The sequence below is a fragment of the Barbus barbus genome (assembly GCF_936440315.1).
Source record: "Barbus barbus genome assembly, chromosome: 14".
Taxonomy (NCBI): Eukaryota; Metazoa; Chordata; class Actinopteri; order Cypriniformes; family Cyprinidae; genus Barbus; species Barbus barbus.
This window is the reverse complement of record NC_136742.1, coordinates 19,370,137-19,385,364: the sequence shown is the minus strand read 5'-3', so window position 1 is coordinate 19,385,364 and position 15,228 is coordinate 19,370,137. Positions and strand designations below refer to the sequence as shown.

The window sequence follows — 15,228 nt, the reverse complement described above, 5'->3', positions numbered from 1 at the left end:
ATTTCTGACATTTGTCGCCGATTTTGCAAAACCTGCAGCGAGTGAAAATCAGGGCTAAAATCGTGCAGTGTGAACTCTACATAACTCACCCAAACTTGTCAACAAGGCTACTCTACGTGAATGTGAGCTCTTTAGCAAGTAGTTGTGAATCACAGGTGTTTTAGATCAATGCAGCTGGCAATGAGGCCGAAACCAGCACATCCTTTAACTTTTTTAATTTATTTATTTATTCCAATTTTGAGGTGCTCAGTTTTATTTTGGTTTTAGAAAATAAACGTGATTGCTCTCCTCACAAATCAACTCTTTCTTGTTTGTTACATGTTCTCTGTGCCTTGTCTTAGACTTTTTATGCCACTTTCTGTCTCCCATGGTGTTTGTAGTCAGTTTGTATCTTATCTTGTTCAGCTTGTTAGCCTCCTGTATGTATGTATATTAGTGCTGTCAATCGATTAAAAAATGTAATCGTGTTAATCACAGTCATGGACTGTGATTAATCACGTTTAATCGCAAATTTAAAATACTAGGATTTACCTGTAAATGTGTTTAAATAAAGAAAAGCATGACAAACTAGTTTAAGGAAACAGAACCTTTCACACCTCTGCAAAGTCTGAGACATAATCCTTATTATTCCTTGTTTTTTTTTAAGCCATTATCAGCCTTTATACTGGCAATAAAATGTTTACCAAGCCACATCGCTTCAATCCCAGTAATACATTTACCCAACTATTATCAAAAGTATTTCTAAATAAATACAACAAAACATTTTCTTGCAACCTTACATGAAGTATTATGACAATGCATTATAAAGAAGCATTGGACCTGTTCTGCAGGTGCATTAGATCTAACATTACATGCTACATAAGACAATTTATGAGATTAAACTCACTTTAAACCACCATCGAGTGTTTGTAATAACTTCTTTTTGCGATCACATGTGTATACACTTTGGGCGGCCGCGGTACATTATAAAAGTAAAAAACAACCTACAGCTCTGTAATTTTTCCTGCAACTGTATTTTCAAAATAGCCCAATTGTGCGGAAAAACCGCGACCCTGGCAACACTGGTTCGCTGTAACCTTATCACATACGAGTATACATATCTCTCGCGCACTGTCGCTCTCTCTCTCTCCGTGTTCGCTTCACTTTTGTCTAGCACGGGGCCTCATAATCACACAATCCCTGCATCCCAATGTGCATACTATCCACCCTCTCGGCCCTAAATAGTATTGAAAATTACTAATATCACATAGAATATAGGATGGATAGTGTGCACATTGGGACGCAGGCAATGATGACCTTCCGCGCTGCGATGACGGCAAGAAATTGGGGTCAAACCTTATCAAACGATTAACGCATTAAAATTTTTAGATTAATCGCATGCGTTAACGTTGACAGCCCTAAAATATATATATATATATATATATATAGCCCTAGTGTTTCTTTAGTTCTTAGTGAGTTGTTGAATGTAATGGTTGTCTGTTTGCCCATCATTCTGTTCTTTGCTCCCTTTGGTTTTTGGCTTATTGTTCGTTCTAGTTTTTCCATGAAATGCCTGCACATAGATTCTTGCCTTTGCCTGTTTTCCCCAGCTTTTCCACAACATTACAGCTTTTGACTGTCATATCTCTTTGACTAGTGCATCTTTGAGCCTATATTTAGTATAAGTAAAATACTTAAGTACTGTTAAAATCAGATACTCTAATAATTCTCAAGTTCTTTTGGAATTGCTGACTTGTAGTGGAGTAATTTTCAGAATCAGAATGAGCTTTATTGGCCAGGTATGTTTACACATACAAGGAATTTGTTGTAGTGACAAGCTCCACAGTGCAACAGAAAGACAGCAACAGGACAGGACACAGATAATACAAGAATAATATCCAAATATCCAAATAAGCAATGTACAAAGCAGCAAAAACACAATATATAATATAGACAACTATGTATGTACAGGTCAAGTATGTGCAAATTAGAAATTAGAAAATAAAAATAAAATAAGTGAGTGTGGTGAATGGATAATGTATTATAGTTGTGTGTTCCACGTTTATTGTTGAGTGTTCATGAGATGGATTGCCTGAGGGAAGAAACTGTTCTTGGATTTTCACTGTAAGGTATTTGTACTTTTACTCAAGTATGGTTTTCCGGTACTCTTTACACCTCTGTTGCTTTCGCATAGAAACACACAGCGTCTCCTTGACATGGCTGCATCAACACTACTGCGGTTACTGAAACCACACCTTCTTTCTTTGCGTGAACATTTGGGGCGGCATTACACATATTTACACATCGTGACGTAGACATGTGGGGGCGTGTTTGAATGAGGCGTTTTAGCTCGGTCTGGATCAGCCTTTTCTTTTAGATAGAATAAATCCTTTTGTGGGAGACTTTGAGCTTTGTACCTCTCGTATACATGCACAAACAGCTACATAACACACTAAATAAAAGGAAAACAAGAAATCGCATCATATGACCCCTTTAAAGATAATAAAAAAACGATATTATTAAATTATATTGTGACAAAGTCTGCAAAAAAAAAAAAATGTAATTGTTGGTCAAGGTGCAGTTTTGTGGTCATAGCATCTGGTCTCACTGTTTTATGTTTTTAAGTTGCTGTGTAAATGTAAAAAAAAAATTCTTTTGAGAATGGTAGGAAAATCCTGTACTATAGTAATAATGTATGATTGAGGGGGCATGATTAATTCTGTTCATAAATAATCAATTATTTTTTATATAATTGTATTTTTATTTAAATGAAAAAAATATATACTGTAACTAATACTATAATTCAATAATTAACACCAAACTGAAAGCACCACTATAAATTGCTAAATTATTTCATTTGGTTAGTTGATGAAACTTTGCTCATTGACTCCATTGACTGTTTTACAGAAATATGACGCAGAGCTTTTCAAAATGGCCATGCCATGTCTGAGTGCCATAGCTGGTGCCATACCGCCTGATTATGTTGACTCCAGCTCAGGTTCCACATTAGTTAAGCAGGCCTCTGTGGATGCACAAGGCAACTTCGACCCCCAGCCTATTAACACTGCAAAGTAAGTACCAGTGAAACACTGGCCACTGAAACTGCATGTGCAAATCCTTTCAATTGACCTTTCTGTGGACTTCACTATATAGTGTTTGTCTTTCAGCATCTCTCTACCTGAAAAACTAGATTACATTGCCAGCAAGTTTGCTGAGCATTCCCATGATAAATGGTCCTCTGAGAAGGTTGGACATTGTTAAAACTCATCCCATTAATCTTGCACATTTTATTGTGCCACTCGATCTATTCTTCTGTTGAATTAGACAAAGCATGACTGCTTGTTTTATCTTGTATGGTGATAGATCGCTCTCGGCTGGACTGCGGGAGATAAAGTAAATGACAAAGCTAAAACTCATCCACTTCTGAAAGTGTACAAAGCACTGAGTGAAAAGGTACACATAAACACCAAATCACATTCTTCCATATTGACTTTTGTCTCTAACACAAATGCCAGTTTCAAAGGATGAATTTGAATCCAATTAAATTTGTTGCTTTGCATAGGAAAGGGAGACTTACCGCTATCCTGTGAAAGAGACTCTAAAGAGCATGTTGGCAATGGGATGGAACATTGAGAGGACCAAAGAAGGAGAGGCCATGTTCCAGCAAAGGGAAACAGAAAAGCAGCGCAAGATATCAGAGTCCTCTCAGGTAATTATAGACTGCAGGTGTTACAGAGACGAGAGACGAGCGGATCCATTTGCAAGGCTTTTATTCAGGGACGTGGTCACAAAACAAGCAAGGTTCATGCAAATGGCAAACAGGTACAACACAGGCAAGACAAAATGTAATCCTAAGGCAAGCGTGGGTCTACGATCGGCAAACAATATCAAACAGGGCAAGGCAGAGAGATAATACAGGTACATGAGCAATAGTCCAAGTGAGGTGCAAACGGAGTCCGTACGGCAAGGCAAAGGGTTAATCCAGGAAACACGGGCAAGAATCAAAACACTAGAAAACAGGCAAGACTATGACAACTAAGTGGGCTCTGTAGAGTAGCTATCACTAGGAGAGTGATATACGCTATACAATACTATCTGATTGAGGGAGTCCATGGTTTAAGTAAGGTGTGTGATGGGAATCAGCTGTGTGATTAGTGCAATCAGCTGTGTGTGTCGTCAGTGCAATGGATGATGGGGTGACGTGCAACAGTTAGTGTAGTGCAAGAGCGAGTGAATGGAAGCTCATAGACCGGATTCGTGACAGCAGGAGAGCATTTATTTCTTTGTAGTGTCCGTCAACAAATCAAAGCATTTAGCACATTGTGTTGCCTCTTCTCTACTTTACAGGGTGAGTTTATTCCAGCCCCACAAGATTTGGATAATGTTATTCTATCAAGAGAACTACAGGCAAGTGTGAATCTAATTGTTACGAACAATTAACATTTAATTTATTGTCTATTAAACCTGTATTTTTATTGAAATCATTTCAACAGGCAATGGTTGAAACGGTTGCAGAAAATTACCACAACATTTGGGCAAAGAAGAAGAAAAGGGAACTTGACAGTAAAGGTGAAGTTTTTTTCCTGGAAAAAGTCTGTTTGGCTCAATCCTGTCTAAGCTGTGCCAGATGCATTGACTCATTGTGTGCTGTCATCTAAAGGAGGAGGAAGTCATCCATTGTTGGTACCATACGACACGCTGACGGCAAAGGAAAAGTACAGAGATCGAGAGAAGGCCCAGGAACTCTTTAAATTCCTGCGGGTCAATGGATACGCCATCAGCAGGTCAGTGTACTCTCGAATTCTACATTTACATTTATTCATTTAGCTGACGCTTTTTATCCAAAGCGACTTACAATTGCTGTGTATGTCAGAGGTCGCACGCCTCTGGAGCAACTAGGGGTTAAGTGTCTTGCTCAGGGACACATTGGTGTCTCACAGTGGATTCGAACCCGGGTCTCTCACACCAAAGGCATGTGTCTTATCCACTGCGCCATCACCACCATAAATTCTGTCTTATATAATTAGAAAAAAACTGCACCGTTCAAATGTTCAGGGTCTGTGAGATATTTAATAATACAATAATACTTTTATTCAGCAAGGATGGATGTTTTATTTATAAGGTTAGAAAAGATTTCTATTTCTGTTCTTTTCTATTCATCCAAAAAAAGTTTCCTGTTTTTCCCCCCAATAATAAGCACAATTGTCTTCATTAACACCAATTCAGCATTTCTGATTAATTTCTGGAGGATCATGTGACATTGAATACTGGAGTAATGACTGCTGAAAATGCAGCTTTGACATCACAGGAATAAATTACATTTTAAAATATATTAGAAAAGAAAACAATTATTTTAAATTATAATAAAACTTCAGAATATTACTTTCTTACTGTATTGTAGCATTTGGACCACTCAGACACACAATTGTTCATTAGATTTAACAAATCAATTATTCATTAGATTACCAAATAATCACAGACCCCTCACCCAATAAACATACTGGGTGCCAGGATGTCTGTGAAGGACACCAGGCCCCTGGTTACCATGGCAACCAGGACACCTCAATCATATCAGATAAACTTTATGACCTAAAAGTATGTAGAGAGAATCCCCCCTCCACTCAATTCTCTCTAAAACAGACACATACTGCTATAGGAAATGACTTCTTTCATTAATTCATAGACAGATTTTTCTTTGACCTTCCTATCACATATCCTTAGGTCATTGTGTATATTATTACTGTTCTTGTATATTGTCTTTTGTATTGTATGCTGTTTTACATTACATGTTGATACCCATGTAACATATGTCCTAAGAATCTTTAGTAGTTTTTGCATCAACACCCAATCAAATTACATATGCAAACTAGATAAAAAAAAGTTTGTCGAGACAAACTTTAAGTTGGCTTGAGAAAGGCGGACCAGAAAGTTTAAAAACGTTTTAAGTTTGATGGTTTGCAGTCTGAAATAGTTTGAAGTTTCAAGTAGTTTTAAAAGTTTTAAAGGCAATACAGTCTGTCAGAAATGATGATTAGTAAGTTACTAGCATGTCGCTAGCATATTTCTAACATAATTAATGTTACTAGCATGTTGCTAGCATGATTAGCAAGTAACTCGCATTTCGATAGCATGTTTCTAACATGATTAGCATGTTGTTAGCATTATTAGCATGTTGCTAGCATGTCGCTAGCATGTTTCCAGCATGATTAGCATGTCGCTAGCATGTTTCTAGCATGCTACTAGTGTGTCATTAGCATGATTAGCATGTTACTAGCATATTGCTAGCATGCTTGACAAGTTATTAGCATGTCGCTAGGATAGATAGATAGATTAATTAGAAATATTAGATGAATTTGAAAGGCTTAGAAATAGTACATAGAAGGGAAGCTTGATTGAGTCTAATGGGCTACAGTGTGTTTAGATTTGAATTTTGACAGTTGGAGTTTGACAGAATGTTCAGATGAGCCAAGACTATTCAATGTAAATCTATGGGATTTTTATGATATTTAATCTTCATTTTTATGAAAACCATAAGTCCGATCAGTTAGAAAAGATATAGCAACTCGAGTCAGAACAGTCTGAAGATCTGGGCTGAGTTTGGAGTCTGTAGAGTTAACGCTCTAGGAGGAGTACCAGTCAGAAATTTAGTCTATAATAATAACTAGAATGTACATTTCCTGAAGAAAATGTGAGTGGTGCTTGCCGTGGCAAAACTGGGCACTAGGCCGTCAGTAGAGCCTTCAGCATGATTGTAGAGAGCCAACTCCCATGTCTGTATGATGTTGTGGAGCTGAGATATGGCTTCTTTATGTTGCTATATGGTTGCTAGGGTGTAGCTGCACAGTCACCATGGTGATACTTACAGACTGGTTTTTCAGCCCAAACAAAAGAGGCCACCCCCATATCTATACCACGTTCAGTTGCTAAGGTACTCTAAATGGTTGCTATGGTGTGGCTATACAGTTTATGAGATGGTATTTAAAGACTATTTGACAGTCTGAATTAGCAGAGCCCAACGCCATGTTTCTACAATGATTTGGTGCTGAAAAATCATTTGTTAATGTCCTTTTACAGTTGCTAGGGTGCTGTAAGTGGTTCCTAAGGGCCTGCGTGTGTGTGGCTGCGTCCGAAATCGCATACTACTTGTGTAGGTACTGAATTCAATTCAAGCGTGCTTCTCGACTGTTTAAAAAGTACGTTCTATATAGTATGAATGAGGGTAGTATGAATGGAATTCGGACATACTAGATCCGCCATGTTCATGAAGTAATCTCATCGATTTACAACGTTTAAACTTTAAGTCAGCCGTTTACTTTGATTATTTTAAACAAGTGCAATTTAACCACAATAAACAATGTTTTTCCCTGAGGTACTTGCACTTGAAAACAGCCGCGTCGCCGCTTTCCGCCATTTTTCAAATATGACGCCACCTCTCCCGTGGCCTCATGGGATAGTAAAGTGTCCATCGTATGCCTACTACAGAATTCGGGTGGAAGTAGTAGGTCATGCGGGTAATTCTCGCCCACTGTTTTTCGAATACTATGAATTCGGACATACTACTCGCCTCGTATACTGTTTTTTCACATACTATATAGTAGGGAAGTATGCGATTTCGGACGCAGCCTGTGTATGTGTGAGAAAGTGACAGTTGAGATTCAAATTCACGAACATTCCGCCATTGTAAGTCAATGGGACTTTTTTGCCCGCTTTTTCGTCCGCTGTACGAACATCATAGGTCCGATCGCTTAGAAAAGATATAGTTCACCTCTCCTCAATGAGCCGGTCGATTTGACACCTCATTCATGGGTCTGTGACAAACAGTGCAGGAGGAGTAGTAAATTTTGTCCAGAAGAAGAAGCAGCAGAATAATAAGTATGCAAGATAACAATAGTGATACCTTGCCTTTGGCAAGCACCACTAATAAGTTTAAATAGGATTTCAGTAAGTTGGCTTTCTCAAGCCAACTTAATTACTGTTCAGAGACAAAGGGTCGTAAACTTTCCCTTGGAAAGTGCAAGTCACCATTGGCTCTTTGACTCCCCAGAGGTGCGATCTCTATAGGAGATAAAGCTCTCATATCAGTGACCCGCCTTGTTAGTCTGCGGTTCTGTTAGATACTGAGGAGATGAGGATGTGAGCTAGAAGTCTTCTGTTAAGTTTGAGCCAGGCTTTGTCCTTGACTTTCCATTCATCAAAGTTCCTAGGATCTCAGCTGATGTCTCTCTCTTAGTTCTCTCATCACTTTCATCTGGGAGAAAACTCTCCCAATCACCACCGAGCCAGAATAACATCTTTTGGAGTTCATCACCCTTCAAACCCGGAAGAACTTGAAGAACTCTAACACCACCAAACCTTCATACCATCAAAACTTTCATCCGAAACTGCATCTGGACACTCGTTCAACAACCAAGGCAATACAAGTATCATACATTTAACTAAACGAACCCGAGGTTTAGTATAAGCGGTAGACCCCGTTGTAAAACGCCACTGATGGTTTTTAACTCAGGTGGTTCTGGCTCATTTTCCATAACTGCATTCTCTGGCTTCTCTAATGGCTTCATTCATCCACTTTAGCTCCCCTGTTGTATGTACGCATGAGTGTATGTATGTTTGTTTGTTAGACTAGTGTTTAGTTAAACTCTTGTGCACAAATTACAAGAGTTTCTGACTCTGCCTTGAAAATGTATGTCCCTTTATGATTTTGATCCTTGCTACATGCTCTAATGCATTAATACTGTATGAAAGTATTTTCTGTGGCCACGAAAATATCCTTTCCTATAGTTGATATGAACTTACACTGAATGTTCTCTGGACGAACAGATTAGTTGATGGCAATTTAATTCTGCTACATTTACTACTGGCATCTAATATAAATAATTGTAATTAATCATAATTCATTGTAATTCTGTATATACATTTCCCTTTTGAGCTGATTTGCTACAGTATTTTTAATCAAATAAATGCAGACTTGAGTGAGCATAAGAGACTTCTTTTCTAAAATGATCCCAAACTTTTGAATGGTAGTATTACAAAACATGGTATTGTCTACCAAATAATCCAAATAAAACTTTTGTAAACGGGGATAAGAGGTATTCAAATAATAATAATAATAATAATAGTGCCTCAGTGTTTGTACCCGGTGTAATATTTCGTATTTGATTTTCAGTAAATTATTGATACTTTTGGATAATAAACAGTTTTGGAACTGTGTTGATTTCCAGTCTGGGTCTTGAAACAAAGCCAGAACCACTATATTACAGGATGTTTGCAACAGTTCTCTGTTTTTTTTTTTCCTGTGCATATGCAGAGGTCTGAAGGACATGGAGCAGGATTCCTCGTCTATGGAAAAGAGGATCGCCTATAAGTTCCTCAAGAGGCTCTTGAATTATGTAGATTCTGCACAGGAGTTTATTGCCCATCTTGGTGAGGGAAAAAAATGAAGAATATAACCGTTTGATGGATTGATCGAAAAATTGATATGTTAACATATAAAGTTGATCAGTTGTTTTCTCTGCATAACTTTTACAGAGGCTATGGCTACCAGTGGGAAGACAGAAAAATCTCCCCATGATCAAGAGATCAAGTTTTTTGCTAAGGTAGCATTCAGTTTTCAAGCAAGCACTCTCTTACCATATGCAGAACAGTCTTGAAACGTAATATTTCACGGAAGTTAAAGGCCAGTTTTTAAAAAGTTTTTCTCTTGATTGCTTACAACGTAGGTTTTGCTGCCCCTCATAGACCAGTACTTCAAAAATCACTGCTTGTACTTTCTGTCATCACCCAACATCAGCCTGAGCATCAGTGGCTACGCATCCAACAAAGAGAAGGAGATGATCACTAGGTGCTACTGTTATTATAAAGCCAAATTGTGTTATAAGACAATATAAATCCATATCATTTAAATGCACATTATATACAGTAAGTGCATCCTGAAAAAGTAGAATAATAGTTTATACTATTAATAAGTTGAAATTTAACTAGTATAAAACATTCCCATATTTATGCAAGATATGTCAGAATTCCTATTCCTTTAGTGTATATACTTAATTCAGTGAAGTGCAGACTTCTCAACTTTTCATAAAGTGGCACTTAAAGGAGCCATCGAACTTGGAGTTCTCTGACATTTTTTCATATGATATATTTTTCATATATCATATTCTCTGCACATTCAGATGCAAGGATTGTTTTATGTACAGTCATGCTAACTTGAATCATTCTTCCTTAGTGTATTCTGTAAGCTGGCAGCCCTTGTCAGACATAGAATATCACTCTTTGGTAAGACATCTCAAGAGTATTCAAATACTTTTCATAACTGAGCTTCATTTTGCCTGGTGAACCTCATTCTACAGCTTTAAGACTTTGTTCTTTTAGGAAGCGACTCCACCACCATGGTGAGCTGCTTGCACATCCTGTCACGCTCACTGGACTTCAGGTAGTGAGCAAAATCTCAGTGCAACTTGAATCACTGACCAGCCAATGGTGGTTAATGTTTCAGTCGTTTTGAACTGATTCTGTTATGACCCATAGGACTGTGATGAAGTCTGGCTCAGAGCTGGTGAAGGCTGGTGTCAGGACGTTCTTTGAGAATGCAGCAGAAGACCTGGAGAAGACTCTGGAGAACTTAAAGCTGGGGAAGTTGGGTCAGTCACGCACCCAGATGAAGGGCGTTACCCAGATCATCAGTTACACCTCAGTGGCCCTGCTGCCCATCCTGACAGTTCTCTTTCAGCATATCACCCAATACCAGTTTGGAGCAGAGCTGCTATGTGAGTCAGCTGTTCTTTGACCTACAGTATGATGCTCGTTTTCATGAGTCAATTCTTAAAATATCTCATAACGAGGAACTCATGTAATAAAGACTTAGTTCCTTAATAAAATGAGAAACTTTTTCATTAAAATTAAACTTTTTTTCATAATGACTTCACATCTCATAATAATGACAAATTAAGTTATTGAAAGTCTTGCATTGTTATGAAATACTAAGTCATAATTGATCAATTTCTTCTACATTTTTTCCTCAAAATTAACTCATAATAATTTCTCATTATTATGACACATGTATGCTGAGTCATTATTATGAGAAACATTCTCAATTTAATGAGATAAGTGATAATTATAAGAACGTTTTTCATTATGTTGACTTCCAGTATTATATTTATTACTGAACTGCCATGGAAATTGGATAAACAGGAAATGGAGAAACTTTAATTAAAAAGTTTGTGTAAGCACACCTTTTGCAAGAGTTACTTTTAATTTATTTGTAACCAAATTATCTCATAATTTGGCAATGGAGTTGCATTTCTTTCTTTTTTTTCAAATATTTTCTTAAAGTATTAAAATAATATTTAATGTAAGGAACTGGAATCATTAGAAGGAATTGGATTTCCATACCTACATCAATATGCCACATATTTTCCTGTAAAATAATTGTATTCTTGAAAATAATTGCACTTGTATGTGTTTCAGTGGATGACATTCAGCTGTCCTGTTACCGCATCCTGACCAGCCTCTATTCTTTGGGCACTGGCAAGAATATATATGTGGAAAAGTACAATAAACTTTATTTCTGAGGGGACATTTTTTGTTCTCTGTCCGTTTCTTCATGAAACTAAGGTCACTATGTTGGGTTTTTACAGACAGCTTCCAGTGCTAGGTGAATGTTTATCTACTCTGGTTGGAGCCATGCCTGTTGCCTTCCTGGAATCCCACCTAAATATGCACAACCCCCAATCTGTCTTCAACACCAAGACACCAAGAGAACGTGCTAGTGAGTATATTTGGCAGGATCGGACACTATATAATGAAAATATGGTTCATTTGCAGCCAATCATAATAGGCAGATTGATATTTTGGTGACAGTGGCATTTCTTTTTCTAAAGAAAAAACATAATTTGTTAAATTCGCTGCCTTAATATTTAATAATTTTACAGTTTTGAGCATGCCAGACACTGTGGATGAGATGTGTCCTGAGATGCCCCATCTGGACGGCCTGATGAAGGACATTGGTGACATTTCTGAATCCGGAGCACGCTACACAGAGATGCCACAGGTCATCGAGGTCATCCTTCCCATGTTGTGTAACTACCTGTCTTACTGGTGGGCAAAAGGCCCAGAAAACTCCCCAGCTGACACCAATTGCTGCACAACTGTCACATCTGAGCATCTTAGCCTTATCCTGGGCAATATCCTCAAGATTCTCAATAACAACCTTGGCATTGAAAACGCCCCTTGGATGAAAAGACTTGCAGGTGAGGGTGAACTTGAACTGGTACCGAATTGATTAGAATGCTTTGATACAGGATGACTGCAAAGCCTTCTCAAATATCTGTAAACTCTCCTCTATGTAGTATACACCCAGCCTATCATTAGCAAGGCTAGCCCAGATCTTCTTAGAATGCACTTCCTGCCGACGCTGGAGAAACTGAAGAAGAAGACAGTGAAGGTAGTGGCTGAAGAGGAGCTGCTGAGGGCTGAAAGCAGGGCAGATACTCAGGAAGCTGAACTGCAGATTCTGGATGAGTTTGCTGTTCTCTGCAGGGATCTGTATGCCTTCTATCCAATGCTCATTCGTTATGTGGACAACAACAGGTATTTATACCATGACCTGAGGGGGAGCTGCTAAACCATTTTGATGCCCACTGCAAAACAATTCAGGCCACTACACCTGAAACATTTTAAGTTTAATTGCTGCTAAAAAGTGGCGCTAAAGTTACAATCCACAGATATAAGCTAATTGCACTTTTTTAATAAGTTAATTTGACTTTTGAATAGATCCAAATGGCTGAAGCAACCAGATTCAGATTCAGCAGAACTTTTCAAAATGGTGTCAGAGATTTTCATTCTTTGGTGTAAATCTCACGTAAGTTCTATGGCAACAACAAATATTTTCAAGAACTTGCAATTATTTAAAGATTTCCAAAGCTGGTTTCTGCTCTTTGTTTATAGAACTTTAAAAGGGAAGAGCAAAATTTTGTGGTGCAAAATGAAATTAACAACCTGGCGTTCCTCACTGGAGACAGCAAGACGAAGATGTCAAAAGTAAGTGTGATATAAAGTAATTGCCAGCTATTTGTAAGTAATTGGACACAAAAGCTCTGAGCTAATAACGTAGTGAAGGCAAATATCCTCTGGGGACAAGTGTTCTAGAAATCAAAAAGGCATTATAAGCCATTTGTTTTATGTGTAATATATTGCTTTTTGAAAGCAGTCTGGAGGTCAGGACCAAGAGAGAAGAGGAAAAAAGAGAAGGGGAGAGTTGTACTCCATCCAGACTTCCCTTATCGTAGCAGCTCACAAGAAGATGTTGCCCATTGGTCTGAACATGTGCACTCCTGGAGACCAGGAGCTCATTTCCCTTGCCAAGATCCGTTATAGTCTGGTGAGTGTATTTCTTTTTGTCTTAATTATGCTTTATTGGAGATCTGTAACAAACCTCTAACAATTTCTTCATTTAACAGAAAGACACCGATGATGAGGTTAAGGATTACCTGAGGAAGAACCTCCATCTTCAGGAGAAGGTCTGGAGAAGCAAATCCCAATCTAACATGCATGAATAGATGCTGAAATGTTGACATTGGCTTATTGGTGTTTCTTGTCCCATCACAGTCAGCGGATCCAGCAGTGCAGTGGCAGCTGAACCTCTACAAAGATATTGTGGTGAAGAATGAGGGACCTCCAGACCCAGAGCAAAACGTGGAGAGAGTTCAGGCCATCTCCACTGCTGTCTACTACCTTGATCAGGTATAACAGGCATAAAAATGAAATTCAACTTTGCTATGTAATGTCATTCCTCATCTACCTACACTGTGTCACCAACCTTATTTATTGGTTAACACTTCACAATAAGGTTCAATTTGTTAACCTAGGTTAATTTGTTACCTAATGTATCATGAACTAACAATGAGCGATACTTTTAAAATATGTATTAATCTCAGTTAATGTTAATTTCTACATATACGTTTTTAACATTTTATTTAGTGCTAAGAAAATAATTAATTTCTGTGCTTAATATTTGCAGTTTAACCCATTAAAGATAATTAATGCAACATTATTTTTTCACTTCCTGAAGTAGCTCTGCTAATGTCTTTTCTCCGTATCCTTTGGCTAGCATTACAGTATATGATCACACCAGCTTTGTTTTGGGTTTACTTAAATTAAAAATTGTTATAATACTTTTTAAAAGATGCCATTAAACAAATATATTTATTATATTTGTAATATATTTTTCTATCTATTATTTACAATGCTGTATTTAATGTTGTTTCTACATCAGTTTGGAGATTCAATGTGAAAATATTTATAATTACAAATTTTAATTTATCGTGATTAATTTCATAACACTATGTGATTAGTTGTGACCCTCTCTGTGAAATCCAGGCTAAAGTCTCAAAATCTATGAGATAACAAGCATCAAAGTTTGGTTTCAACCATTAATTTCACTATGATATCAATCTTTGACATGGTCTTACTCAGTCAATATTAATTATAATAATTATAATTTGTTACATTTATATAGTGCTTTTCTAAGCACTCAAAGTGCTTTACTTACAAGGGGGGGAATCTCCTCAACCACCCACCACCAGTGTGCAGCATCCACCTGGATAATGCGACGGCAGCCATAGTGCGCCAGAACACCCACCACACACCAGTTTACTGGTGGAGAGGAGACAGTGTGATGAAGCCAATCAGTGTATGGGGATGATTAGGAGGCCATGATGGTCAGAGGCCAATGGGCAAATTTGGCCAGGATGCCGGGGTAACACCCTAATCTTTGGACATCCTTGGATTTTTAATGACCACAGAGAGTCAGGACCTCGGTTTAATGTCTCATCCGAAGCACGGTGCTTCTTAAAGATATCAATGTTAAATTTTCACAGAATGTTCTTTACCTTATGAAGTATGATATTATGTAGAAAACAGTAAATCACCAAAAAATGACTTTAGCTGGGTTTTAACAGCCAGGGTCACAATTAGTTGATTTTTTTTATTTATTAAACAACACCTAGATGAATAGCTGTTGATAAACCTAGATTAATAAATGCTCTAACAAATGTTTATTGGTAATAGTACCTGATGCATTAACAAATAGAGCCTAATTGTAAAGTGGTACCACTAATTTTGATAAAATCACAAATTGTGATTTGTTATGTTATGAGTATCTTGATCTTTAGTTTCCTGTTTTTGTACTGCCTATTTTTGTCTTCAACAGCAAGTAGACTATTTTAATTTTATCACACTAGGAAATAAAAC

General features: G+C 37.6%; 1 protein-coding gene across 1 annotated transcript in view; it reads left to right on the top strand.

Annotated features, from left to right (window-relative positions):
• The window catches only part of LOC306880365 (ryanodine receptor 3-like), a gene marked incomplete at its 5' end in the record, with an annotated part of 98,693 nt that overhangs the window by 64,714 nt on the left and 18,751 nt on the right, over positions 1–15,228 (top strand). The window contains 22 exons of the mRNA XM_079433861.1: positions 2,887–3,050; positions 3,147–3,225; positions 3,343–3,432; positions 3,542–3,688; positions 4,327–4,386; positions 4,473–4,548; positions 4,640–4,763; positions 9,287–9,402; positions 9,508–9,575; positions 9,699–9,820; positions 10,205–10,254; positions 10,351–10,411; positions 10,507–10,745; positions 11,446–11,527; positions 11,616–11,746; positions 11,910–12,227; positions 12,327–12,567; positions 12,751–12,838; positions 12,925–13,017; positions 13,187–13,357; positions 13,437–13,496; positions 13,585–13,719. Of these exons, the coding sequence (XP_079289987.1) occupies positions 2,887–3,050; positions 3,147–3,225; positions 3,343–3,432; positions 3,542–3,688; positions 4,327–4,386; positions 4,473–4,548; positions 4,640–4,763; positions 9,287–9,402; positions 9,508–9,575; positions 9,699–9,820; positions 10,205–10,254; positions 10,351–10,411; positions 10,507–10,745; positions 11,446–11,527; positions 11,616–11,746; positions 11,910–12,227; positions 12,327–12,567; positions 12,751–12,838; positions 12,925–13,017; positions 13,187–13,357; positions 13,437–13,496; positions 13,585–13,719 (2,715 nt within the window). The remainder of the gene's footprint in view (positions 1–2,886; positions 3,051–3,146; positions 3,226–3,342; positions 3,433–3,541; positions 3,689–4,326; positions 4,387–4,472; positions 4,549–4,639; positions 4,764–9,286; positions 9,403–9,507; positions 9,576–9,698; positions 9,821–10,204; positions 10,255–10,350; positions 10,412–10,506; positions 10,746–11,445; positions 11,528–11,615; positions 11,747–11,909; positions 12,228–12,326; positions 12,568–12,750; positions 12,839–12,924; positions 13,018–13,186; positions 13,358–13,436; positions 13,497–13,584; positions 13,720–15,228) is intronic.